Source organism: Callithrix jacchus, chromosome 12 (assembly GCF_049354715.1).
Source record: "Callithrix jacchus isolate 240 chromosome 12, calJac240_pri, whole genome shotgun sequence".
In the NCBI taxonomy this organism is placed as follows: Eukaryota; Metazoa; Chordata; class Mammalia; order Primates; family Cebidae; genus Callithrix; species Callithrix jacchus.
This window is the reverse complement of record NC_133513.1, coordinates 81,299,328-81,326,802: the sequence shown is the minus strand read 5'-3', so window position 1 is coordinate 81,326,802 and position 27,475 is coordinate 81,299,328. Positions and strand designations below refer to the sequence as shown.

Genomic DNA, 27,475 nt, shown 5'->3' with positions numbered 1-27,475 from the left:
TAATTTTGTATTTTTAGTAGATATGGGGTTTCTCCATGTTGGTCAGTTTTATCTTGAACTCCCGACCTCAGGTGATCTGCCCGCCTCAGCCTCCTAAAGTGTTGGGATTACAGGCGTGAGCCACTATGCCTGGTTGACTTTTGTGTTTTTAATTGAGATGGGGTTTCACCATATTGGCCAGACTGGTCTCAAACTTCTGACCTCAAGTGATCCACGCAACTGGAACAGAATACATGTGTAGAATATGCAGGTTTGTTACATAGGTGTACATGGCCGTGGTGGTTTGATGCACCTATTGACTCATCCTCTAAGTTCCCTTCCCTCGCCATCCACCCTGCAACATGCCCTGGTGTGCATTATTTTCCTCTCTGTGTCCACGTGTTCTCATTGTTAAACTCCCACTTAAGACTAAGAATATGCGGTATTTGGTTTTCTGTTTCTGCATTAGTTTGCTGAGAATGATGGCTTCCAGCTTCATCCATGTAACTGAAAAAGGCATGATCTCATTGGCTGCATAGTACTATTCCATGGTGTATAAGTACTATATTTTTTTTAATCCAGTCTATTAGTGGCAGGCATTTGAGTTGGTTCCATGTCTTTGTTATTATACATAGTGCTGCAATAAACATACATGTGCATGTATCTATATAATAGAATGATTTCTATTCCTTTGGATATATACCCAGTAATGGGATTGCTGGATCAAATGGTATATCTGGTTCTAGATCCTTGAGGAATCACCATACTCTCTTCCACAATGGTTGAATTAATTCACATTCCCACCAACAGTGTAAAACTGTTCCTATTTCTCCCCAGCCTTGCCAGCATCTATTGTTTCCTGACTTTTTAATAATCGCCATTATGACTGGTGTGAGATGGTATCTCGTTGTGGTTTTGATTTGCATTTATCTGATGATAAGTGACGTTGAGCATTTTTTCATAGGTTTGTTGGGATGGCTTTTATTATGAGTAAGTTCCTTTGATGCCTAGTTTGTTGAGGGTTTTTAACAAGAAGGGATGTTGAATTTTATTAAATGTCTTTTCTGTGTCTATGGAGATAATCTTATGGTTTTTGTTTTTAGTTCTGTTTATGTGATGCATCACGCTTATTTATTTGCATATTTGGAACCTACCTTGCAACCCAGGAATAAAACCTACTTGATTGTTGTGGACTACCTTTTTGATGTGTTGCTGTATTAGGTTCACTAGTATTTCGTTGAGAATTTTTGCATGTATGTTTATCAGGGATGTTGACCTGAAGTTTTCTTTATTCACTGTGTTTCTGCCAGATTTTGGCATCAGAATGATGCTGGCTTCATAAAACGAGTTAGAGAAGAGTCTCTTCTCAATTATTTTTGGAATTATCTCAGCAAGATTGGTACCATCTCTTCTTACATGTATGGTAAAATTCGACTGTAATTCATTCTGGTCCAGGGCTTTTTCTGGTTGGTAGTTTTTTAGTACTGATTCAACTTTGGATCTTGTTATTGATCTGTTTAGGGTTTCAGTGTCTTCTATGATTCAATCTTTGGAGGTATTACGCTTCCTGGACTTTATGCATTTCTTCTAGATTTTCTAATTTGTGTGGATAGAGGTGTTAATAATAGTCTCTGAAGGATTATTATATATCTGTGGGGTGATGGTAATGTCCCCATTGTCATTTCTGACTGTGTTTATTTGAATCTTCTTTCTTTGTTTTTTATTAGTCTAGCTAGCAGTCTATAAGTTTTATTTATTCTTTGAATAAACTAACTTGTGATTTTGTTGATCTTTTATATGTTTCTTTGCATCTTAATTTTATTCAGTGAAGCTGTGATTTTGGTTGTTTTTTCTTCTGCTAGCTTTGGAGTTGGGTTGCTCTTGTTTTTCTAGTTTCTCTAGGTATGATGTTAGGTTGTTAATTTGAGATCTTTCTAACTTTTTGACTGCGTGTTTAGCACTATAAGTTTTCATCTTAACACTCCTTTAGCTGTGTCCCAGAGATTCTGGTATATTGTATCTTTGTTTTCGTTAGTTTCAAAGAATTTCTTGATTTCTGCCTGTATTTCATTATTACCCAAAATCAACTGAGGGTAAGGTTGTCTTATTTTTTTTATAATTGCAAGGGTATGAGAGATCATCTTGATATTGATTTCTACTTTTATTGTACTGTGTGTGATTCATGAGTGTACACGGTATAATTTCAGTTTTTTCAATTTGTTGAGAATTGCTTTATAGTTGAGTGTTAGGTCAGTTTTAAAGTATATGCCATGTGCACATGAGAAGAATATGTATTCTGCTGTTGTTGGGTAGATATTCTCTAGCTGTCTTCTCAGTCCATTTGGTTAGGTGTCCTGTTTAGGTCCCAAATATCTTTGATAGTTTTCTGCCTCAAAGATCTGTCTAGTACTGTCAGTGGGGTGTTGAAGTCTCCCACTATTGTTGTGTGGTTATCTAAGTCTCTAAGGACTTGTTTTATGAATCTAGGTCCTCCTGTGTTGGGTGCATATATATTTAGGATAATTGTCTTCTTGTTAAATTCAATGAATCCTTTAGCACTATTTAATGCCCTTCTCTGTTATTTTTGATAATTGTTTATTTAAATTCCGTCTTGTCTGAAACAAGAATAACAACCCTTGCTCTTCTTTCTTTTCTATTTGCTTGATGGATATTTCTCCATTCCTTTTCTTTGAGCTTATGGGTATCATTGCACGCAAGATGGGTCTCATGTAGGCAGTAAACAGTTAGATCTTGTTTCTTTATACATCTTGCAACTTTTTGCATTTTAAGTATGGCATTTAGCCTGTTTACATTCAAGGTTAATATTGATATACGTTGATCTTGTTATTGTGTTGCTAACTGGTTGTTATGTAGGCTTGATTGTGTAGCTGCTTCCTAGTGTCAATGGTCTATATATTTAAGTATGCTTTTGTAGTGTCTGGTAACGGCCTTTCATTTCCATGTTTGGCAATCCATTAAGGGCCTCTAGGTAGGCAGTTCTGGTGGTGATAAATTCCCTCAGCAATTTTGTCTGAAAAATATTTTATTTCTTCTTCACTTATAAAGCTTAGTTTGTCTGTATGTGAAATTCTTGATTGGAATTTCTTTCCTTTAAGGATGTTGAATGTAAGCCCCTAATCTCTTCTGGCTTGTAGGGTGTCTACTGAAAGGTCCATGGTCAGCTTGATGAAGTTCCCTTTGTAGGTGAACTGTCCGTTCTCTCTAGCTGCCTTTAATATTTTTTCTTTCATGTAGACCTTTGAAAATTTGATTACTATGTGTCTTGGGGATGGTTGTCTTATATACTACCTTGCAGGGGTTCTCTGAATTTCCAAAATTTAAATGTTGACCTTTCTAGTGGCGTTGGGGAAATTTTCATGGACAATATCATCAAATATGTCTTCCAAGTTGCTTACTCTTTCTCCCTCTCTTTTAGGAATGCCAGTGAGCTGTAGGTTCGGTGTCTTTACATAATCCATATTTTCTGCAGGTTTTGTTTATTTTAAAAATTTTTTTTGTCTGACTGGGTTCACTCAAATAATCAATCTTCAATCTCTGAGATTTTTTCCTAAGCTTAGTCTATTCTGCTATTAATATTTCTGATGTATTATGAAATTCTTATAGTGAGTTTTCCAGCTCTATCAGATCAATTTGGTTCTTTCTTCAAATGGCTGTTTCATCTTTCAGCTCTTAAATTATTTTACTGGATTCCTTAGATTCCTTGGATTGTGTTTCAACTTTCTCCTGAATCTCAATGATCTCTGTTGCCATCCAGATTCTGAATTACATATCTGTCATTTCAGGTATTTCAATCTGGTTAAGAACCATTGCTGGAGAGGTGGCATGGTTTTTTTTAGAGGTTATTTGGTTTTCAAAGTTACAGAGTTCTTGCACTGGTTACTTCTCAACTGTTTTGGCTGATATTCCTTTAATCATTGAAGTTGCTATCCTCTGGATGAGTCTTCTTGCTTTTACATTCTTTGAAGCCCTTGAGAATTTGACTGTGATATAAGTTGTGTTTAGTTGACTGGCTTCATTTCTGAATGATTTCAAGGTGCCAGGGCTTAGCTCAGCACTCCTGGGCTGTGTGCTATAACCTGGGCTATGTGCTATAACCTTGCTATAACCATGTCCACAGCTTTGTCCTCTGGCCACTGCTGTACTGGAGGGGCTGACATGTTCTTCATACTCTGGCAACAACACTCTGATAGGAGGTGGAGCAAAAGCATGTCATTGTGGCGGTGGTGGTGACAAGGTTTGTATACATGTGTGCTTGCAAAGCAGTCAGGGGAGGCTGCACACTGGTAGGGACCCATGTGTAAAAGCTCTCCTATGGCTAGGCAGAATCTGCCAATGAAGGAGGCATGGCAGTGACCACTGAGAGTCACCCTGGTTAAGCATGTGAGGCTGCGTTGCAAGCAGGTACAGCCAGTCAGGAACTCTGAGAGAAGCCAGCAGACAGGGATGTGCTGAGATCATGCTGGCCCCATCCATGGGTAAGATAGCCCTGTTCTGTTAAGGTTCAACAGTCTACAAAGGCCAATGCCACCTAGAGGAGCTTGGCAAGTCTTGGGGAATGGACGTCTCTGGCCATACTTCACTGCAACCATTCCTGCACCAAACCCTCTGGGCTTTGTACAGGCTAGAGTCCTGTTCCTGCCAACTCTACAAGCAGCTCTGCCTACTAGCTCAAATGTCTATGGAGGTCGTGGGGTCTCCTGCAGCTAGGTCCATAGTGAGAGTAGGCCATTGCACTCCTACTTAACTCACCTCTCCCCCAGGAGCTACACAGGCCCTGGAATGAGTCCTGGTTCTCAGCAACCTTGTTCAGTGTTGCTAGAATTCTCTCTCTTCAGCTCAGGGTCAGCATCTTCCCTCCATTAACTCTTAATGACTTTCTTTTGAAGATATGCTCAGAGTGTTCCAGTCTTCTTAATGGTCTTGTCTCTTAGTGGGAGAAGCTCTTTCTGGCTGTATCTAGCCATCTTGAGCCCTTCTCCCTGGTTGTTTACTAGCTAAATAACTCTGGTAATTTACCTACCCTCTCTGAGCCTCCAAAAAGAATAGGGATAATAATATTTACCTTGCAAGGTCCTTGTTAATAATTAGAAATAATGATATGGCACATGGCAAGAACCAATAAGCAGCCTGTGAGAACAGCAATAAACAATATCCAGTGTGGCAAATGGGAAGTGGCAAGTGCTTAATGAGTGGATACTATTTTTGTTAGTTCATTTGCAGCATGCAACTGATTACAAGGATTATTTTTGTACCTGGTGGAAGTGCATCATGTTCTGATCAGAGTTTCCCCAATCAAAAGCTTGAAGCTGACCAGAATTAACAGCCTAAAATAAAATGAACACATTAATATAAGTAAACAGTATATATTTAGAGATAGTACACAAGAAATATACAAAGAAGATAAACATTATGCCCCACTCTTTAGACATATCAGCTAAATTTCAATAAAGATAAAGAAAGTAATAAAAAATGATAAAATTGATCATAATTCACAAAATTGGTGCAATCTTTTACTCCTGTATCTTTCCAATGAAAATTCTCAGAGTTTTCATTTAAATCCAATGCCTTTAAATGTTACCATGCTACACATAGAAATATTTTTTAAAGATACAGAATTGAATGATCCTTGAATATCTTTGCTTCAGGAATTTTTATAATTTTTTTTAAAAAGTCATTAGCGGCTGGGTGTGGTGGCTCATGAGGTCAAGAGATCGAGACCATCCCATTTCTACTAAAAATACAAAAAAACTTAGCTGGGCATGGTGGCACGTGCCTGTAATCCCAGCTACTCAGGAGGCTGAGGCAGGAGAATTGCCTGAACCCAGGAAGTGGAGGTTGTGGTGAACCGAGATCATGCCATTGCACTCCAGCCTGGGTAACAAGAGTGAAACTCCGTCTCAAAAAAGAAAAAAAAAAGTCGTTTGCCATTTTGTTTCCTACATTTAATAATTACTGCTATTGTTATTACACAACTTTGTATCTTATCCTTATGATGGGGTCTAAGCTGTTATGATTATTCCCATCCTTAAACATTTTTTCACTATTAGAAGAAATATTCACCCACTATGTTTCCCCAGTTCTGTGTGAGGTACGTGGCTGCTGTCTGCCTCCCATATTTGGGGTCAAGCCACCTGCTGTGATGTTCATATGGAGCCATGGGATGACTGAGACACTGTGCATGAGTGCTTTTGCATTTTGGCATTGAAACTTCCAATAGTAGAATGTAAGAACATTCATACATACAGCATTTCCTTTTTCTGTTATTTGACACCCATATGGGATTGATTAGGCAGGTAATTTTGATGTTTATGTCAAGCACTTCATTAAATTATTCTCAGACTGTGGGTTTTTTTAGCATGAATCTCAGATATTTTTCCCACTTAGTGACTTAGTTCTGAATTTTAGTTTAAAAATATATTCCCATCGTGATTTATATTCAGAGAGGCAGCAGTCTGCTGCTATGGAAACTCTGAAAGCTTTTAGCAATGGGAGGCAATAGGATGTACTAGTTAGAAACTTGGGCTCTAGGATCAAATCTGGTGATTTGGTTTGGCTCTGTGTCCCCACCCAAATCTCATCTCTAATTGTAATTCCCACATGTCAGAGGAGGGACCTGGTGGAAGGTGACTGAATCGTGGGGGCAGACTTCCCCTTTGCTGTTCTTCTGACAGTTGAGTTCTCATAAAATCTGGTTGCTTGAAAGTACACAGCAGTTCCCACTTTGTGCACTTGTGCGTGCTCTCTCTCTCTCTCTCTCTCTCTCTCTCTCTATCCCCCTATCTTCCTCTCTCCCTCCTGCTCTGCTGTGGTAAGACATGCTTGCTTCCCCTTTGCCTTCTGTGGTGATTTTAAGTTTCTTGAGGATTCCTAGTCATACTTCCTGTACAGACTGTGGAGCTGTGAGTCTATTAAACCTCTTGTTTTAATAAATTGCCCAGTCTCACGTAGTTCTTTATATCAGTGTGAAAAGAGACTAATATATTTCATTTGTATACAGGCTTTACAGATTACCGAATCTGTGATTCAAGGTTAAGATATTTGTGAAATGAAAATGATAGTAACATTCTTTCTTAGGATTTTTTTTAACTGTATAAATACACAAGTTTTTTAAACAGCACCATTTCCAAGTTATACACAATATGATTATGACTTGGCAGAACTTTTAAAGGTGGAAAAGGCTAGTTGCTAGTTCAGTAATAAAAGATCTGTACATAAAAGGATAAGGAGCTGCAAATAGCTTTTTTAAAACTAGTATTACTATCATCATCATGATCATCACCCTTGCTTTAGCTACCTATGTAACTTATAGCCAGATATTTACCATCCCCCCATCCCTACTTATTTATATTCTGAAAAGGGCTTCCTGTCAAAGGAGAAAAGATTTTCTTAAGAGAAGTCAACTGTAAAATGTTTACAGAATAGGCAGCCATGTGCAGCGCTCACGCCTGTAATCCCGGCACTCTGGGAAGCTGAGGTGGGAGGACTGCTTGAGTCCAGCAGTTCAAGACTGGCCTAGGCAACAAAACAAGACCTCATATTTGTAAAAAGAAACAAAAGTTATCTGGGCATGGTGGTGCATGCCTGTGGTGCCAGCTACTCAAGAAGCTGAGATGGGAGAATTGCTTAAACCCAGGATGTCAAGGCTACAGTGAGCCATAATTGTACTACTGTACTCCGGCCTGGGCAATATGATTGTACCATTGCATGCTTTTTAAATTTTGTCTCAAAAAAAAAGGAATATGCTATGATGTTTGTAGAGTGAATAAAATTATATGTATAAGCAGCAAGAAGAGCACATATTAAGTACTCAATAACTGAAACTCAATGTGTACTACCTGGAAGGCCATGTGTTCGTAAGAGGACTTCTCTGTCTCCTCATCAGTAGGAGGACCTATGTCCTGAGCATCTTTCTTCCTAAAGGAACTTGAAGCCTTATCTCCTGGGAGTCAAACTCTTCCAAGAATTTCAGAAATCCTCACCTAGTATTTCAGACTATCTATAGTAGCGATTCTCTAAAACAGGGAGCAAATTTGTTAGGATATATGTTAAAATGCAAATTCCCTGGAGTGGGGGAATGTATTAAAACTTTGAGAAGACATCAGCCCTCTCCCTGACATAGAATTATGTATATTTTGTTCACTTTTCAAAAGGGGTTGTGTCTGAGCCACCAGCCAAGAATATAGGCAAAGATTACATGATAAACAAATCAATGTACATGCATGTGTGCATACATGCACAGACACACACACACACACACACACACACACACACACAGCTCAGAAAACCGTACCAATTTAATGTGACTTATCTTTGAGCTTTCTGAATATTGAGCAATATAACAAAACAAATAAAACTTTAACTGAAGGTAAAACATAAGCAATAAATTTACTTTAATTCTTCTCTATCATTCAATTTGCTCTGAATAAAGCATTATTTCCCCATCCAAAATTTCCCATATATTGATTGGAAATGAATAGCTCTTTCTGGAATAAGCTGCATCATTTTATATAAAGTTTTATTAGAACTGATGACTTTCTGAAAGAGGAAATAAAATCATTCCCTTGAAAAGGCAGTTTGGAAAAATCTAAGGATCAGAATTCAGTCAGAATATCTGAGAACTATGCTCAAAACCCAGACACTGAGGACAAGGAGAAGAAATGGGAATGCAGTAAATAAAAATGAATAATTGATGCTGATTCCAAAACCATCAATGTGACAGTGGCGGGTGCCTGCAGAACCCTCCAGTGAGCTCTCTGAGAGCCCTCCTTGAGAGTCTTGCAGAGGTATGTGTGCATCAAACAGGAATAAGAAGCACGTACCTGGGCCCAGTGTAGCATATTCTGAACAGATGTTCCTGCAGGATTGTGTGACAAATAAACATCCAAGCGACTCTGCAAAGAGATTGTTTCTCATCTAGAGGCTAATCATATCATCATATCACGAGTAAACATTTGAGAGAAATTTAAATAGTTTATTTTCCTTTCTTTAAGAAAAAAAACTACCATATACTCTGAAGACATATTAACCAAAGAAGCCCATCTTTAAGAACTTCCTCCACTAGCTGTCTCATCCTCAGTAATATCTTCAGAAAGCTAACAGAGAGCATCCCACTGGTCAAAAGCAAAAGGAAATCTATCTTTCTTTGCAGACTCAACTCTCTAGGTCCAAGGGTGTAGGAGACTAAAGGATAAAAACTCCGATGATCTTTTCCTTCACCCCGTGTAAAATCCCAAAGGACATTCAAAGAAACCTGTTGACCCTAAGACACTGAGAATTGCTCTAACTGTTGCCTTTTGTTTTCTGAATTTTAAAATGTAGTAAATATTCTACAGGACTCTGAAAGTTTGTGGGGCAGAATCAATTCAGTCAGTATATTTAGATATCTTATGGATACACACACAAGAACAAAAACAAAAACAAAACACAAACTCTTGATTCTCTCGTATTTTCCATTGCACTATTTTTTAAATAAAAAGAAATATTTTCCACCAAAGTAAGCATCAGAAACACCTTAGAGCTTTAAAAATATATTAACCTACTTATCCAAACACACTGAATAAAAGTCAAAATCTCAGAAGTTGAGTTCTGGACATGTGAATTTTTCAAAGTTCCACCAGTATTACTTATGCACCCTGGTTATGGTTCACTGAAACAAATGTCCTTGAAGGTGCTATAATATTCTGTGAGCTTTCCTTTTTGTCAGGAAGACAAAGGTGATTTGACAAAAGGTGTCCATATGGACAACAAAGGCCAATGAATAGTCAAGGGTGTTATTTTGTGATGTCTTTCTTTAGCAAACTCTTAGGCTATGCTGAGAGGGTGTTTTTAAAATACACTGTTTTGTGTTTGCGTCAAGGTCTTTTTACTCAGCTCTGCCTACATGATATGCTTTCATCTACACCTATGCTTGCATCTAAGTGATAGGCAAGCATAGTTTCCATGGTACACTGAGAAAGTGAGAGAGGAACATAGAAAGGTAGTGGCTAAGGTATGCTTTACATAAAAAGTCTTTTATAAATCTTGCTTGAAAGCAAGAAAAAATTTAATCGATGCTTTCCACTGACTGGGAGAGTAGGCTCTGGGCAGAAGTCTGCAAGAGAGGAGGAGAACATCTTCAGCCTGATCCTACCTCTGACTTCAAACACATCACCTCTCTTTCCCTCTTCCCTCTCCCATGGGTCATCATGGAAAGAATCTCGGTTAAGTTAGAAATTACTTGACAAGAACCCTGACACTGATCCCTGTTGGTACCCCTTGAATAATAAATTTGTAGCTGTTATTAAAGAACCATCCTTCCTTTATGCCTTTGGGTTAAGGAAGTAAGTGGTTCACAAAATAACTTACCAAATCACCTGTGAAAGTGGAAAACTGGTAAAAAATTAAAATACAGATGTCTGGACTCACCCCCTGAGATTCTACTTCAGTAGGTCTGAAATAAGGCTCAGGCACAGCAAGATAGATATCAAAACCATAGCCTTTATCTAAATGTAAGATGTTTCAGGTAAGAAGAGATGAGAATTGTTGGCAGGAAATCTTTCTTCTCAAATCCTCCTATGAAAGCAAGTTGACTCAGCCCTCATTGGAAGCCATGAATGTACTAATTACATTCCAAAAGCAAAAAGGAAACGTTGAATTTTGGTTTTCATGCAATCCAGAATGAACTTTCATCACTTCTGTGCAACAAAACAACTGCTTTCCCAGACCCAATTATTTACACCTACCATATTTAAGTTTTGCGGATCAAATCCACTCAGAGTAAATAGGAAGTTGCTGCAAATACGATGGAATAGCTTCCGGCTGCACACTTTGGTGGCAATGAATTTGTCAAACAATGTATGAGGGTGGAACATTTTTTCACCAAACAACACCTACAAAATAATTTCAAAACACCATCAAATCTCATAGGTGTGGATATCAAAAGTGGAGAAAGAGTGGTAGTTCAAACAAGGACTGCACAGTACCAGATGACACTCAGTACTCAGTGTTGGTCCTGAGCGAAATCATGAGGCTTGTTAAATTTTAGCTTTGTAATCTTTCCAATGCACCTCTTGATGGCTTTTCCCAAAAACCTTTAATTGGGGTGGTTTTTAGAATGCCCCTTGAGAAACTAGTTCCCACAGGAAATTGGTAAGACTTTGGAGTGAGGCGTATATGTGTTTCATTCTGGATTCAAACACATTCTGTACCTTAAGAGAGTACTTAATTTTTATTATTATTATTATTATTTTTCTTATCTATAGAATAGAAAAATTTTCTAATAGAGGGATGTTGTGAAGTTAGTAGGTCGTGTTTAAAAGACATTGCAGTTCCTAGCATCTGGAACACATGAAAAAATACTATTTAATTAAAATATAAATTAATGTAATGGTTATTACTATCATAATTAGTGATTGATACAGACTCGAGCCATTTCTTCCAGAATCCTTTAATGAATTATTTCTATCGGCAAAAGCTTAACCTACAAAAATGAATCCTTACCGGTGGAATTTCAGGCAGCATTGCAAATGAGTTTCTTTGCTTAACAGCTACTAGTTTTATAATCTTAGCATAATAAACTAGATATAAACATAAAAAGACATTTTTCAGTTCTTAAAACTTTGGAAACATCCATTTACAGTAAAAAATGAACACACATTTCTTCTGGAATTCTTTATTAACCAGCAATTACAACTAAAGAAAAATAATAACTGGCATTTGTTCACTTAAGATCTAATTCACTTTGAGACCTCCTCCTATCTCTGGAAAACTAGATCAAGTAAGTTCCTACTGAGTATAGCTTATTAAATTCTGAGTTTTAAAAATGGTTATCTTGTATAGTCAGATATAAATTTTATTTAATGTAATATTGGATATTCCATGGAATAAGTGAAATACCAAGATTTCATATTCCTCTTCGTGCCCAAGAGAGGAAGAGAGGGATGGAGGCAGGGAAAGAGGAAGGGAAGGAGGAAGAGAGAGAAGAAGGAGGAGAAGGAGGAGGAAGAAGAAGAAAAAGGGAAGGGAAAGGAAGGACAACAATATGTTAAACTAGTTCACACCATATCTCAATTCTTTAGGTCTGGAAAGTAATAATAAGCCTTGTACATATTATTCGATTGATTCCAGACTCTTCTTCATTGTGTCACAATCACTACAACACTTGGATAATACACTAGATAGTTGATTTAACTTCCCAAATTGTAATTCTTCCTGTATAAATGTCCCCATAACAGTTTAATAATAGTAGCAGCATACACTCATAAAATGAGCTTATCCTTTAAAAGAATGTTGACATTTAGTTCATGTTTTCAAGTGTGACAACTTACATAGATTGTCACATGAATAAATAATTAAAGTAAAAGGCAGGATCTGACTTTAACCAGTAAACAAATTTACTTTTTCTTTATCAATAACTTAGTCATCCATGCTTGGCAAGAAAATCCATGTGAAAGAAAATATCCAGTTCATACAAGTAATGAACAATGAAAATATGCTGTTAAGAAACAGGTGACATTTACCATAATGGATTTTTGGTTCTCTGTTCTGAAACCTGGAGATGGCTTTCCCAAATACAGAGTAAATTAGCAGGACATTCTCTGACTCTACTCTACCTCAATATCGATGGCTGAGTGACTCAGCAAAACTACTCTGCATTTACCCAAAGGTGAATAATTTCTACTTTACCCTAATCTAAAAGGGAGGATATTAAATCAGGCCAGGCAGTAGTATAGCAACCAGGTACAGGGTAGCAAATATACCAACTTGTAGATGTAATTCCAAGTTGGCTGTGGAGGGGGCGTGTTTGTCACATAACAGTAAGGAGCCAGGCTCCTTCTAGCAGCAATTTGGGTATGTGTGAGAATTAGAAAAGGTACCCCTCTTTCTGGCTACATGGGTCCATGCCAGGGCACATGGCTTGCCAAGGAGAACATGGGCTTGATTCAGCCCTCAACAGCTGACTGAGCTGGTCACCCTTGTGCACTAACTTCTTCAGGCTGGCATTGAAAAAGTGGGAAAAACACCACATATAAAAAGACCACTGACCATGGGTTGCCTGGTCACATCTGGGTTCAAGTTCTGGCTCTGCCATCCATTAGCTGATTGACTTGGAACAGGCTGCTTAGCCTCTCTGAGCCTCAGGTTCTATTAAGAAATGGAGACAGTACTAACAATCTTTAATGTTGTAGAGACTTGCAAAAGCAAAGGATCAAAGCAAGCTATAGGTCAGAAAGAAAGTAGAATGACAAGAACACAAAGGCAAAAATGTCCAGGGGCAAAATGGGAGGTGAGGAAGGGGGAAAGGATGAATAAATCTCCCAATTTCACAAACTCTACTCATTCTATCAATGTGAAAATTGAGGCTTAGCATGGTTAAATAACTTGTCCAAGGTTACAGTGGGTAGGAGGCAGAGGTAGAATGTGACTAGTTCTGTCTGACTCAAGTCTTTATGCTTTATACTTGATTCAATTCGACGTACATGAATTGAGTTGAATGTGATAGAAATGGAGCAATTGAAAGAACTGGCAGTATCCATGAAAAAGAAGTGCTAATCAGAGAGAAAAAGGGTTGTCTCATTCCAGAAGCTCCCATAAAAAAAAAAAAAAAATGAAGACTTTCGCCAAGCATGCCTGCGAACATCTGGCTGATGGGAGAGGAGAGGAGAAAGAAAGCCCCTCCCTCAAAAAGTCGAAAACATACCTAAACATTGTCTATCATTTCAGTGTCAGAGATTATTTTTTTGTTGCACAACTCTTGTTCCAATCCCCAATATCTATCAGCTTATGTGTTAACAATAACCCCATAATAATTCTCCTTGTCTGTGCACAACTCTTGTTCCATTCCCCAACATCTATCAGCTGATGTGTTAGCAGTAACCCCATAATTATTCTCCTAAACTTTCACCCCTCTTGATGTCCTTTACCCTCATCTGCTTACATCTGGTTCCCAGAGGAATTTTTCTAAAAAGGGACATTATGCATGTCATTCCTCTGTGCAAATACTTTTCATGTTCCAATTACCTATAAAATACATTCCAAACTCATTAATTTGGCACTCAAACCCCTTTAGAATCTGCCTCTACATTTCCAACATGATTTCTCATACTATCCTTTACAAATACTAATACAAGCTCCAGTAAAGTGAGTTATGTGTGATTTTCCATGGCCTGAGCTTCACCACTCAATGCTGCTCATGTTTTCCTCTTATTTCAGAAAGCCTTTCTATACCACACTGTATATTGAAATCTTAACCTTAAGCCCAAAGTAAAATGCCATCTTATTGAAAAAGTCTTTTGTGATTCCAACAGCTAGAAGTATTTTTGCTTTTTTCTGAGTTTGTCTAGCAATGTTTTTGCCCTGTTATTGTAATACTGGAGTTTCTATTAGGAATTAGTAGGTCATATGTGGCAATTCTTCTATTGGTACTATAGTTCCTCTATTGGAGTTATAATTTTGAAAGGGCAATCTTTCTAAAATTACAAATGTGATCAAGCCACTTTTCTTTTGATATTCTTCAGATGGCTCATCATTAACAGAACAAAGTTTAAACTCATAGACATGACACAACTTCCTTCCGTTGTCGCCTAATCTCTTCTTAGTTGAATCCCATTCTACTCTCACATACATCCTATTTTACTCATACCAATCAGCTGAAAAGTTGCCTTGTAGACATAGCTATTTCCTAATGCCAGGGCCTTAAAATAGTAGCTCATAGATATCTTTTGGCTGAATTAACTTGAAATCCTACACACACGTCAGGCTATGGAGAAGTTTGAAGAGAACTGTGCAAACGAAGAGGAATGGAAAGATCCCACCATCCCCAAATATCTCTTAACTATGTGGGAATACAGAAATAATGCAATAAGTCTGACGTTGTTTACTTAATAGTAGGACCAGGCCAGACTGAAATCTCAATGGTATAAGAGGCCCAAGTACCAGCAGGCAATGTTTTGTCATTTTCAGGTGGTTTTTCTGCTACTTGTCTTTCTGGGATGTATAAATAAGCACATCAATCACCACAGACTAATTTGCTTAGCTCTCAAAAATAAGAATCTTCTATGCATCTTTGGGCTTCTCTCAGAATTGTTTCACTTTCATCTGGTCTCATTGAAATCACTGAAAATTACAGTCACCACCATGGGCGGTATTAACACAGGAGAAATACATGGGTTAAAATATAAGAAGAAAACACATCAACACATGCAATGCAATTCCCCTGGACTAGATAAAGAATCCAATTAGCTGTCAACTAGAGGAGATTATGGAGCCTAGAATTTTGCCTAGGTTTTGGGAATTGTCAAAATGGCAGCATGTAAAGTATCAGGAAATGAAACAAGGTTGGGCATTTAGTGATGGAGGAGGGTATGTTTTATAAAACCAATGATAGCAAAAACAATTGTTAACATTTGTTAAAGGTTTATAATATACAAGACATTGTTTTAAAGGATATACTGTATTAAATCACTTGGTCCTCATGGTAGTCCTACAAGTAAGAACTATCGTTACTCCACATTACAGATGAAGAGCACTTAAGGTCTTGACCAAATTTACCCAGCTAGCAAATCACAGAAATAAGATTCAAACCCACACCATCTGATTCCATCCTGTGAACTCAGCCATTATTGCCCCTAAAAAATTATGGGTCATCAGAAGGAAATTTCATCTACTAAGTTCAACAAACCACTCAAATAAGCTCTCCCTTTCTGTGGTTCAGGAGTGGCATAGGAGACACATTTCTAGACAAAGATGAAGAAAGTAGGGTAGATTAGCAACAGGGGAATTCCCTGAACTCTGCTAATAAGATTGCACACATCATCAGTGAATTTACATGAATATCTCGAATACCTATTATTTTTTCAGAAGTTTCTAAAATGTCATTGATCTTCTGTTGAAATCAGTGGAAACAGAGCTACTTGAGTTATTTCAGAATAAAACTTGGGAAGTCACATACCTTGACTATTTGCCTGGAAAGAGTTGTTAGTTTTTTCATAGGACTTTGGGTGTATTTCACTGTGACAACTGGAGCCAGTGCAAAAAATATCTTAATCCTTTTAGCCAGTTCTGGGTTTGTAGAAAATGCTATGAAAGCTGAAATGGAAGAAGACACTAGTTCTTAGTTTTCAGATAATTATTTGTTCATTTTAAATGATAGTAAAAGTAGCCATATTAAAAACAAAACAAAAAACAACATACAATTATTACCATTTGTAGAGAATAATTTCTCAATTTCTCAATGTTGGAATTGGCTAATTCAGAATAAAGTGTTTCCTGGGGAGTGCAAGGAGAGAGGGTTCAAGCATCTACTGTGGGGCATATCTAGGTAAACTCCAAAGCCCATTCCAGCTTGAGCATAATCCTGGTATCTGACAAAACTGGGCTCTAATTTTGACTTCCTATTTACCGGCTGTGTGACCTTCCCTCTGTGAGTCGTGGTTTTCTTAGTCTGTGAATGTGGGTGGTAAAATCCTTATAGGATGATTTTTATAAAATCATTGGTTTGTTGAATTTAGTAGATTAAATTTCTTTCTGGTGACCCCTAATTTTTTAGGGGCAGTAGTTATTGAGTTCACAGCAAATCAGATGATTTATAAAATCCTTATAGGATGATTTTTGTGTACATAATCTTTATTAAATATATGAAACGTAAGATGTTACTTGGGAAAATCACCATTAGAAAGAATTCTTCAACCATTTGTGGAGTATGGATGATAGTGGTTTCAGATGTTTGCAGTTTCCAATGAGAGAATGTATGCAAGATGTGTGACACAGTACAAGTATGTAAAGACCTAGGCCAGGCATGGTGGCTCATGCCTATAATCCCAGCACTTTGGGAGGCCAAAGCGGGTGGATCACAAGGTCAAGAGATCGAGACCATCCTGGTCAACATGGTGAAACCCTGTATCTACTAAAAATACAAAAATTAGCTGTGCATGATGGTATATGCCTATAGTCCCAGCTACTCGGGAGGCTGAGGCAGGAGAATTCCTTGAACCCAGGAGGCGGAGGTTGTGATGAGCTGAGATTGCGCCATTGCATTCCAGCCAGGGTAACAAAAGCAAAACTCCGTCTCAAAAAAAAAAAAAAAACTACTTTATACGAGAATCCTGATTATAATTAAGATATAGGAAACAGGCTGGTGGAAATCCTGTTGGTGTTGTTGAGTTCTCTAGCCAAACAGTAGGAAGACAAATGGGCCTCATAACACTGCCAACATAGCCCTACCCACATCTGGCCTACTCCAACGCCTCCCTGACAACTAAAAGTCGTACTGATTGTAGCATATAATCACTGAGTTTTGTAATCTCTGTTTTCTTTCTTGAGTCCCTCACTAGACTGTGAGATATTCAAAGAAAGAACAAATACCATATTTATCTCTGCTTTCTCAACATATAACACTGTCTGACAAATGTCTGCTAGGTTTACAAACAAATAAATGAATTATTCTCCCTCTTTCAGGCTTATCTATCAACCTCCAAATTTAGTATTGAAGGAAAATTCCCTATTATCATTATTATTTAATTTACTCTTCAGAAATTAGCCAGAGGAAATGGTCTTCCAATTCAAGTCCCCAAGCTAGAGACTGCACAGAGAGAAGAAATGCTGACCCCCTTCCATGAATATGGAAGAAGAGCCCCTGACATTTTCTCTTAACCTTTATCTCTTAACCTGAATTTCAATCCTGAATTTCTGTAGTATGGAAGAAAGGTTAAGAGATAAATGTCACATCTCTGATCACATCTGCCCCAAACACACCTATGGTGGTGCCTTGTGAGTGGCCCACGTAGTAGAGTTGCTTCTGTCCAGTTTTCTCTATGATAAAATTGATTGTGGCTGAAAGGTCATATTTAGCCATCTCATCCAAACTAACAAAAAGAAGGAATAACACAATTAGAAAAGTCATCTCATGTTAGGCCTAGAACATTTAAACACACTCAGTGCAAACACAAATGCTTTGATTTTGTTAAATGTAAGACTGGTGTCAATATCTGATATTAGGCATCCATGCAACTTTAAAGGGTGTCACTTTGAGTGCAAGTCAAAAGTTTTTAAGAAACTCAAATCAGAAAAATCTGATTTGTCAAGGCCTACTGATGCTTTTCTTGCTTTATGTGTCATTAATTCTATGACAGATTTACCAAACTCCTCTGAAAAGAGCAATTACCTGGAATGCTTATCTAAAAGAAAGAATAATAAAGCAAACAGATTTGCAGACCACAGCCCAGACTGACTGAATCAGAATTTCCTGGGAAGAGACCCAGTAATCTTTATATTTATCAATGACTTCATCTACTTCTGATCCTGTGTATAGTTTAAGAAATACCTAGGAAATTATCTAGTCATTTGCAAGGGTGCAATGGACTGTGGTATAGACCTAGGAAATGCCAATGGTTTCCAGAAAGAAGGCAGGCAAGGAAGCCAAGGAACACAGGGTTTTTATGACCTCCAAGGCATGGTTCTTAGCTCCTATGCCAGTGCATGGGTTTGCCCCTGTGACTAGGTAGACGTGGCTTCTGAAGCAGATAGCACCCCAGGTGCCGCTGCTGGCGACATTGCTGCTTAGCCATTCTGTAATCAGGCTTTCTTCTTACTACCCCCAGGACATACACACACACACTCACACACAGACACCAGGAAGGAGGCAGGAGTTCTCAAACAGCCATGCAATAATAATTATAGTTCTTTAGAGCCTGTGAAGAAAGTCTGGGTAGAGAAAGAAAGGTCTGTTTCCTTCTTATGGATTCCACTGGGTGCATTTGGACACAAAAAGGAAAAAAAAATCACTAGGTGTTTATACATATACATGAGCAAAGTACACACTTTATTCATTAGTAGGTTTCTCCTTACCTGAAGGCCCAGTATTCTGGTGATTGGGGTGACAATTTAAGGTGTTTTCTGGACCAAGTGTTTCCTCGGCTGTTTCCCAACCACACATCGTAACCACTGTCTGCCAGAAGGAAAGCCAAGCTGTTGTTGGGCAGGTTGCAAATCCAGTTACTGGCAGATGCAATTAAGCCATGCTGCAAATACACAGCAGGCTTTGGAGCTGCAAAACACAGGCAACAAGAATTTCATGTCTGAACTTCCTCAGTGTCCACAAGAAAAATCTCAATCCTGAATTTCTGTAGTATGGAAGAAAGCTTAAGAGATAAAATCTGATGCCAGGCAAACCTGGAATCTTGTCCCTTCTGAGCTACTTACTTTTATTTACATTCTGTCTTGTTTTCTCATTTGTAAAGGATCATATATAATGTATTGTGTTATGTACATGTGGAAGTTAGATTGCCCTAGTTCAGAATCCCTTCTGATATGCATGAACTCCTTTGTGCCTCAGTTGACCTATCTGTATAATGGGAAATAACAACAAATGCTATCTCCTAGGGTATTTATAAGAATTCATTGAGAACTAAAACATGTAAAAGGCTGTCTGGCACAGTAAATATTAGCTCTATTACTGTAATTCATATTAATAGCATTATATTTTTCAAGGCTCATCTGATTAAAAACTTAGTTTTTTTTCCAAAATAAAAACAATTTTAAAATGCTGTCTGTTGAATGCTCATTGAATGTCAAGCACTGTGCTAGGTTTTATAGGCACTGCTTCATTTCATTTGAATTGTCAGCAAAAAGCAAGGTTATAGGTAGAAATTTACACAATTTAAAATTTATAACATGATACAATAATCCTATTCCCAATGTAAAATAGGAACATTTTAACTAAGAAAGAAAAAGGAAAAAGAAGGAAGTGAGAAAGTGTTGAAAAAGAAGAGAGGGAAGAAGTGACAAGGCTTTTCCTCTCCTTTATAAGTGGTTTGTGATGCTGTTTTGATATCTCAGGACCCTCAGGCCACTTTTAGAGCTAGAATGGCTTCCTGAGAGTGAGTAGGTTAGACTCACAGAGAGCCTTCAGCCATTGGGAACAGGGAACTAAGAGTCTATGTCCATTGATGCACCTTTTGGAATAGAGAGAAAGAACAGGTGTTGCTAACTCTGCCAAAGTTAAGTATCATTAAATAGTTAAGTACCATCAGGCCTCTCTGATCTGTGTTTGAGACAGATCACAGGCAACTCAGAGAAACAGTTTCTCATTGCACAGCTTTTTGTCACATGCAGTTTGGCAGCTATGTGGTAGAAATGACTAGAGAAAAGTTTGGGGAGACTTAAAAGTTATCTTGAGTATTTACAAATTTATTTGTAATTATGGAGCTATTTTGGGAAATGATTGACTTGGTAAAACCAGCAACACCATCATATCTTACTCTCTTTTTAGAAATCTAGAGTTTTTCTTTAAATAATTAGTTTTTCTGAGGTTGAGAATTTTTGTTATTCGACGTGTCAAAGTATAAAATGAGCTAAGAAGAGATAGAAGGAAGCAAAAGCAAATAGTTTCTGGGGAACGAACTGCTCATTCCCCCCTCCCTCATCGTCCCCTCCCCCCCACTCAGATAGTCACGTGCATTGTGGGAGTTAGAATTGGCTCTTTAATGACGTTTAAGCACAGAACTGATGGGAACTAATAGGGTCCTTTTTTTTTTTTTTTTTTTTTTGAGACTCCTGAGGATAACCGAGGCTCTATTTTAGGGGAAAAAAAAAAAAATAGAATTGGTTTGTTAGTTGGAGGCAAGGGCAAGAGGTGTACCCTAGGCAGTAAATTATCCCTCTAGAATGGGCCTAGGGCTAGGGCTGTGCGTCCGATGGGTCTCCAGTTGCCCATGCTCCCCTGCACAACTGCCTCCCCAGCAGGCTGTGGGTCACCCACAGGAGTGGTAAGCTGAGAAGAGCTACCGTGGCCATTCTCTGGGGCAGGACATCAGAGGACTCAGATACCAGCTTCCCATTGCAGCTCTCAGTCTTCTTCACAGCACGGCCCTGCAGGAGCTGGTGCAGCAGAAAGAGCCAGAGTCCCCGTCATAGCCAAAATTGCACTGGAAATCCAGGCCATAGTTGAGGCCAGAGCTTGTGAGGCCGAGCCCAGCCTACCTGGGTAGCCACTGCTAGTCCTCCTATGGATACTCCTGCTCTGTGTTCCCAGACTCCAGCTGGCTCGCCTTGCCCTCCAGCAGCTTCCTGTAGGTGGTGCTCTCGATGCCCAAGGCCCACTTGACTTTGTCAGCTCCAGGTACTGGCGAAGCTACAGCGCCCTGTCCCATTTGGTCAGCTGCAGGATGGCCTCCAGTTCTGCAGGCTCGGCATTGAGTCCTTAATGGCAAACTCCCCACGCTGCTCCGCATTCTCTGGCCTTTGAGGCCTTCAATCTCATCCTGGAGCTGGCTGTTGTTCCGGTTCATCTGAAAGATCTTCTTCCTGTGATCAGTTCATTCTCAGCCTTCCCAGACAGTCTGCAGCTCCTCGTACCTGATCTGGTGGTGCATGCTCTCAGCCTTGGCCCAGCTGCTGCTGGCGATCTCCTGGTACCGGGCGGGGACCTCGCAATGATGCCATTCATGTCCAGGACTCAGCTGTTGTTCATGGACAGGACCACAGATGTGGCTGAGATCCGGAACTGCAGCTCATGGATCTCCTTGTCTACTTGAGCAGCCCTTCTAGGCGAGAACACTTGTTCTATAAGCTTTATCCACAACCTTCTTAATGAGGAAAAATCATTCTCCATCTCTATATGCTTGCTGATCTCATCCTGGTACTTACTCTTGAAGTCCTCCACCAGCCCCTGCATGTTGCCAGGCTTCACCTCCAGCTTCAGCTTCTGGTCCCCTGTGTCCAGCTGCCACAGACGGTTGTTGATGTAGCTCTCCATGTTGCCCATGTTGCTCCCAGCTGTCTTCTGCTGCTGCAGGCTCCACATGGTCTCCAGCATCTTGTTCAGCTGCTCCAGGATTCACATCTTGTCAGTGACGGAGGCAAACTTGTCTTGATCTCCTTCTTCTCCTGGGTGTTTACAGTACAGATGTTGGGATCCACCTCCAGCTTTCCGGAGCTCATCAGACTCTGGTTCAGTGAGAACTGTGATACCTCTCATACCACCAGCCCCAGCATAGACCTCACCCAGACCCATGCTGGTGGCTTTCGGGCCACCCAGAAAGCTGCTGCTCACTTGAAAGAAGCTCGAGGAGCTGATACAAGCACTGGGTACACTCCTGTACCAACAGCTGCTGAAGGCGGGGGGCCCAAGGTAGACACCTTGTAGGACTTCTGGGTCACCCTGATAGACATGGTGGAGGCTGGAGTGAAGGCAGTTAGGCTCAACTAGATAGTGATTTGAGTAGCTGAGAAGGTGCTGCTAGGTGGGAGCTAATAGGGTCATATTTACTTTAAACAATAAAATCACACAGACTTGGATCCACAACTGACTACAAGTAGTTTAATACCAGTGAGAAGGCATCGTAGTACTTGAAGACATTATGTTCAAACCTGGATTTGAATGATTATTGAAGCTGAAAGTTTTCAAATTAGAGAGAAATTTAGAAGGCAAAATTGATAGATGGAGATGACAGGTTGCATGTAGAATGTGAGGGAGAAGGTGGTATCAAGAATAACCCCTAGGTTCCTGGTTTCCAAAACTGGACAGTGGTATCACTAAGGTAAAAACATGATGTGTTTTTGTGTTTGCTTGGAAGGAAGGTAAGTCATGAAGAAAAGGAGAGACCAAATAAACAGTGTATGTAAAAGTGACTTAAAACTTCAAAGCTATATAAATTAAACAGAGATGTGGGGGGTGATCTTTCTCCTCCAATGGAAGAGACTGCAGAGGATTTCAGAACAAAAACTGCTTGACTTCTCCCAGAACATCTAAGTACCTCTGCTTTAGGCATTTTTCCTTTCACAATAAAATAAATAATACCTGTCCTCCTTGGGCATCCTCTTCCATGTGGAATCCTGTAAATTCCAAGGATGTAACCATCTTTCGTTACAACATCATACTCTTCATAAGGATAACCCCAATAAGAAATAATCTGGCTCTAAAAAGAAGAAATAGATATCTTCATGTCATAATCTCTTAATTTCTACACATGAATTACAATATAGTACTTGTTTGTTTGTTTTGTTTGTTTGTTTGTGATGGATCTCACTCTGTTCCCTGGACCGGAGTGCAGTGGTGTGATCTCGGCTCACTGCAGCCTCTGCCTCCTGGGCTCAAGCAATCCTCCCACCTTCAGCCTTCCAAGTAGCTGGAACTACAGGCACCCGCCCCCACACCCAGCTACGTTTTTTGTATGTTTTTGTAGAGATGGGATTTCACCATGTTGCTCAGGCTGGTCACGAACTCCTGAGCTCAAGTCATTTATTCCCCTGCCTCGGCCTCCCAGAGTGCTAGGATTATAGGTGTGAATCTCCATGCCTGGCCGCAATGTAGTACTCTAAGTTGCACCTACTATTTATCAGTCTATTTGCTGTGACAGCATATAATATTCCTATGAGGATAATTTAAGAGGGATTTCTAGAAGGAGTTACATACAGAGGCATAGGTAAATCTGGGTGGGGTGACTCTACATTCTTGCTTGCTCAGGATACTCTGGTTTTGCCTGTTGGCCTGTATCATTAAAGCACCCTAGTTTGTTTTGATGAAAAATTCTATGGTCATCTAATGAGGGAAACCACAGGGAACTGTGAAGTACCCTGTGGCTAATAACAAGTGATCTATGACCAAACAGACTTGAATGAAGACAGGAGGAAGCAGTTACCAGAATCCAGAAGGAGAAAGTCAAGCTGAGATAACCAAATTGAGGGAGACAGCTTATCTAAGTTGACTTCACAGGAAGGAAGCCAGGGCCATCAAAAATCAAACATACTTGCCAATTTCCTTCTCATCTCCTGCTCACAATTTCCATTGGCTGAATTGAACTGAAAACCAAAAGTCAAGGGAGATTGTTGACCTGTCCTTACAGCTCAGCCCCTTGGGCTGAGAGAAAGGTGTTAAAGAGCACAGAGTGAGCCTAGAGGGGTCAGAGAAGATACCCCACCAACAGATATACGAAAAAGAGGGGAACTAGTGATTATTGTTTATCTTCTGCATAGAAGTTTACATTCCTTTTCTCATTAACCTTACAAGAGGAATTTGAGATAGAATTGTACCATTTACAGATGGGAAAACTGACGTTCAGGTAAATTAACAATTTGTCCAAGAGTATATACTAGAAAGAGATAAAAAACAAGATTAATACTAAAGTAAATTTAACTCTAAAGCTTATGGCTTTATCAAAGGATTATGCATTTTCCCATATCAGAAACAGAGATGCGTGTATAAATTATGGGCTACATAGAGCAGTGGCGAAGAGCCCAGGCTCTGGAGACAGGCTGTGTGACATTATGAGGATCATATGTAATACGTGTAGAACTATGCCTAACATAAAACCAGAGGTTTAGAGATGATTGTTCTTATTATCATTATAGAAGGATTAAAAACCAAAAATCACTCATACTAGAAAGAGAAAAATTAGTCAGTTCAGCAGTATGATAGGAGATCAGGGGTACTTGTTGGATACTTTGGAGAGAGGAACAAGAAGAGACACTAATTTTAAAAACTTCGGCAGTTTCATTCTCCTTGTGGTTCTAATACAGCTTGGGTATGGTACAGGACAGCAACTGTACATCGTTTATATAGGAGAATGGAGCATATTATCCGAATGGAGTCTGTAGTAGATACTTGTCATTTGTCCTTTTTTTCTTTGCCTAACACCATTTCATTCCATTTCTGATATGAATTCCTGAATGTTAAAATACTTTGGTAATAAACAACAGAAAGCATCGCTGACTTATTAAACCAAAAAAGTGCATTGGCATAGCTCACAAAAATCAAAGGAACTGCTCTATTGAAAACATCAGGGAAAACTCAAAGATATTCTGTAGAAATCATCCATATTAACTCATGAAACTTCTCTTTAGGAAGCCACTACTGTATGATAGTTCAAACCACGAGGAGATGGAATATTTCTGTTCCAGCTTGGATCAGATCTTTTAATTCTTAGACGTTAGCCATGTCAAGGAACAGGGGAGGAAGCACAGATTTAGTCACTGGAGGAATTGTTGAAAACTAAGACGGAACACTAGTTGTATCTAAAATGATGAAATATGAAGAATTCCTTATTTTAGACTTTTTCTTAATAAATGACTTACAATATTCATATTAGCTTCAGGGTTTGCGGTGCTTCCCTTCTTATTATAACCATACACAGATCCAAGAAGAAGCATCCAGCATGCTGCTGTTAAAAGCTGCCACATTTGGGGTCTGCCTGGGAAAGAAAATTTAATATGTCATCAAAGAGAAATTCCACACAGTGAAATTTTGTATAATCTTTTATAACACTGCTGTGAGAGAGAGCAGAAACATATTTCTAGACTGTGCTTTAACCAGTAGAATACTGAATTATACAACATTTATTCCATGAAAAATCTAAAATGACTTTTTAGTAAGAAAAACCACAAGGAAAGAAGAAAGGAGGGAATAAATCGAAAGGAACATAGAAACTAATAAATCAATCAAGTTTCCAGCAGATAACTGGACAAAAGAGGGAATAGATAATTTGTAGAAAAGAAATATATTGGCTAATAAATTAATCAAAGTACATTTATTATCTCTAGTTATTAGATTATTTGGTACTTTTTTCAGATGGTGGAGATAAGCACTGGCAAAAAGCTTTATGAAAAAAATGTGTTGACATGTCTTGTAAATTTAAAAGTATTCATAACCTGCACTCAGTAATTTTGTTTTCAGGAATCTAACTAAAAGAAAAATGATGTATATATAAACACTAGGTATAAAATTATTTATTATTATATATCTTTAGACAGTAAAATTTCCCAAAGTAAGAGACTAGTGGCCTAAAGATCTATATAATGAAGGAACGGCTAAAATAAGTGAGTGGGCAAAAATTGGAAACTTACCTTTCAAAAGTTTCTTCAGACAGAAGCTCTATATGACTATGGAGACAGCTGCTAGTTTACTCAAATTTGGTTTGTAATTTGGTTGGAAAAAAGTAGATTACTTGTAAGACTCTCCTCCCACACTCAAAAATCTCCCTTTTCCAATAGTTGCTTTTTGTTCACTCCCTGCCCCCAACCTCTCTAGTTACTGCAGACAGAGGGAAATATGAGACTTTCAAGAGAATATTGCCTTGATGCATGTTTGATTTTATATTGGTAAAAATATTATACATAAAATGCATGTGGATTATATGTATGCAGCTGTCATAAGTAATGCATTTTGCACTGACAAATACATTGATGGTAAAATCAAGGATAGCAATTTCTTAACAAAAGAGTATTAGAAGTAATAGAGACCTTAATTCTATTTTTCTTATTTCCCTGTAATAGGAACTATCAGGCTCATTAAGTGAACACTTCTGGCAATGCCTGGAGAGTGTTAACTAGTCCCCACCCTAATTCTTAACTATATTCATAAATGGAGGTGAGAATTGGCCAGAGTGTGCAGGTACAAAGACCCTAGAGGAAACTCTAAGCTCTAAGTTTGGAAAATTCTTAAGTTTAGAAAATGCAAAGAGATCAGTTTCTACAGATGACTCTCTGATGAATCTCGGTTTGATCAATGGTAAAATAACGCTAATGATGAATCCCTGAATGCTTTGTGAAGGATTCTGAGTTAAAATTCTAACTCTGTTCTTCAGAAGATATGGCAGCCATGAGAATGCAGCTCTCAGAGCTTCAACTGCGGGGAGAAAAACTGACGATGAGCCATAGCTCCTGTGTCTCAACTCCATTACTAGCTTCATAATGAAGCCACACATTGCAGACACTTCCTAACTACTGGCTGTCACTGCTTTTATTATTAGTTGTGTGACTTTTGCTAGGCAATTAAACTTCTCCGAAACTTGATTTTCTTATCTGTACAGTGAAACTAATGACACCTACATGTAGGGTTGGCTTAAGATGATTAAGATGTGATAAATAAGATGATAAATACTGCCTATAAAACATCTAACAATGCTTGACTTTCAATAATTGGTAGCCATTGTTATAACGTCTTCTGTTTCTGTGATTATTTCAGATGGATGTCTTGGTTTTCCAACTAGTTCATAAGCTTCTTAAGAACAAGAACCACATATTATACTTTATATTATAAATACAAATACTTCATATTTATAACTTTTAAAATTTATTGTCTCTAGTTTTCCTCCTACTGAGTATAGTAAAATTATTTCAATTGATTTACGAAAAATAGCAACATATTTTGTACCAACATTTCTCAATAGAATAATTTAAGACCAGTCAAGAATTTCTGTTAATTTTTAGTTCTAATAATTTTTATTCTTAACTATATAGAATACTTTACCTATTTAATTTAAAATTTATATACTATGGACTGAGCATCTATAGGCTTAGTCAGTATAATCATTGTTTTTCCACTGCTAGCAAATGTCAATTTAGAATTTGAACAATATCTATTTACTCAATTTCTTTTCACTGAGTCTTACTCTCCCTTATAAAAATATTTTCAAAGTATTAATAGAAGTTAGAAAGTTTGGGTACAGTGTAATTCATTGGAAGATTAAAGGGAGTAGCAATTTTGTCTTAACAGATTTGAGTA

At 38.4% G+C, this 27,475-nt stretch overlaps 1 protein-coding gene across 1 annotated transcript in view; it reads right to left on the bottom strand.

Moving 5' to 3' along the window:
• Positions 1 to 25,156, bottom strand: part of LIPK (lipase family member K) — a 32,292-nt gene extending 7,136 nt beyond the window's left edge. The window contains 8 exon segments of the mRNA XM_078344018.1: positions 5,253 to 5,324; positions 8,820 to 8,891; positions 10,722 to 10,868; positions 15,929 to 16,065; positions 17,731 to 17,840; positions 18,823 to 19,021; positions 22,775 to 22,913; positions 25,048 to 25,156. Coding sequence (XP_078200144.1) covers positions 5,253 to 5,324; positions 8,820 to 8,891; positions 10,722 to 10,868; positions 15,929 to 16,065; positions 17,731 to 17,840; positions 18,823 to 19,021; positions 22,775 to 22,913; positions 25,048 to 25,152 — 981 coding nt within the window. The 5' untranslated portion in view covers positions 25,153 to 25,156.
• Positions 25,157 to 27,475: the final 2,319 nt, after the last annotated feature.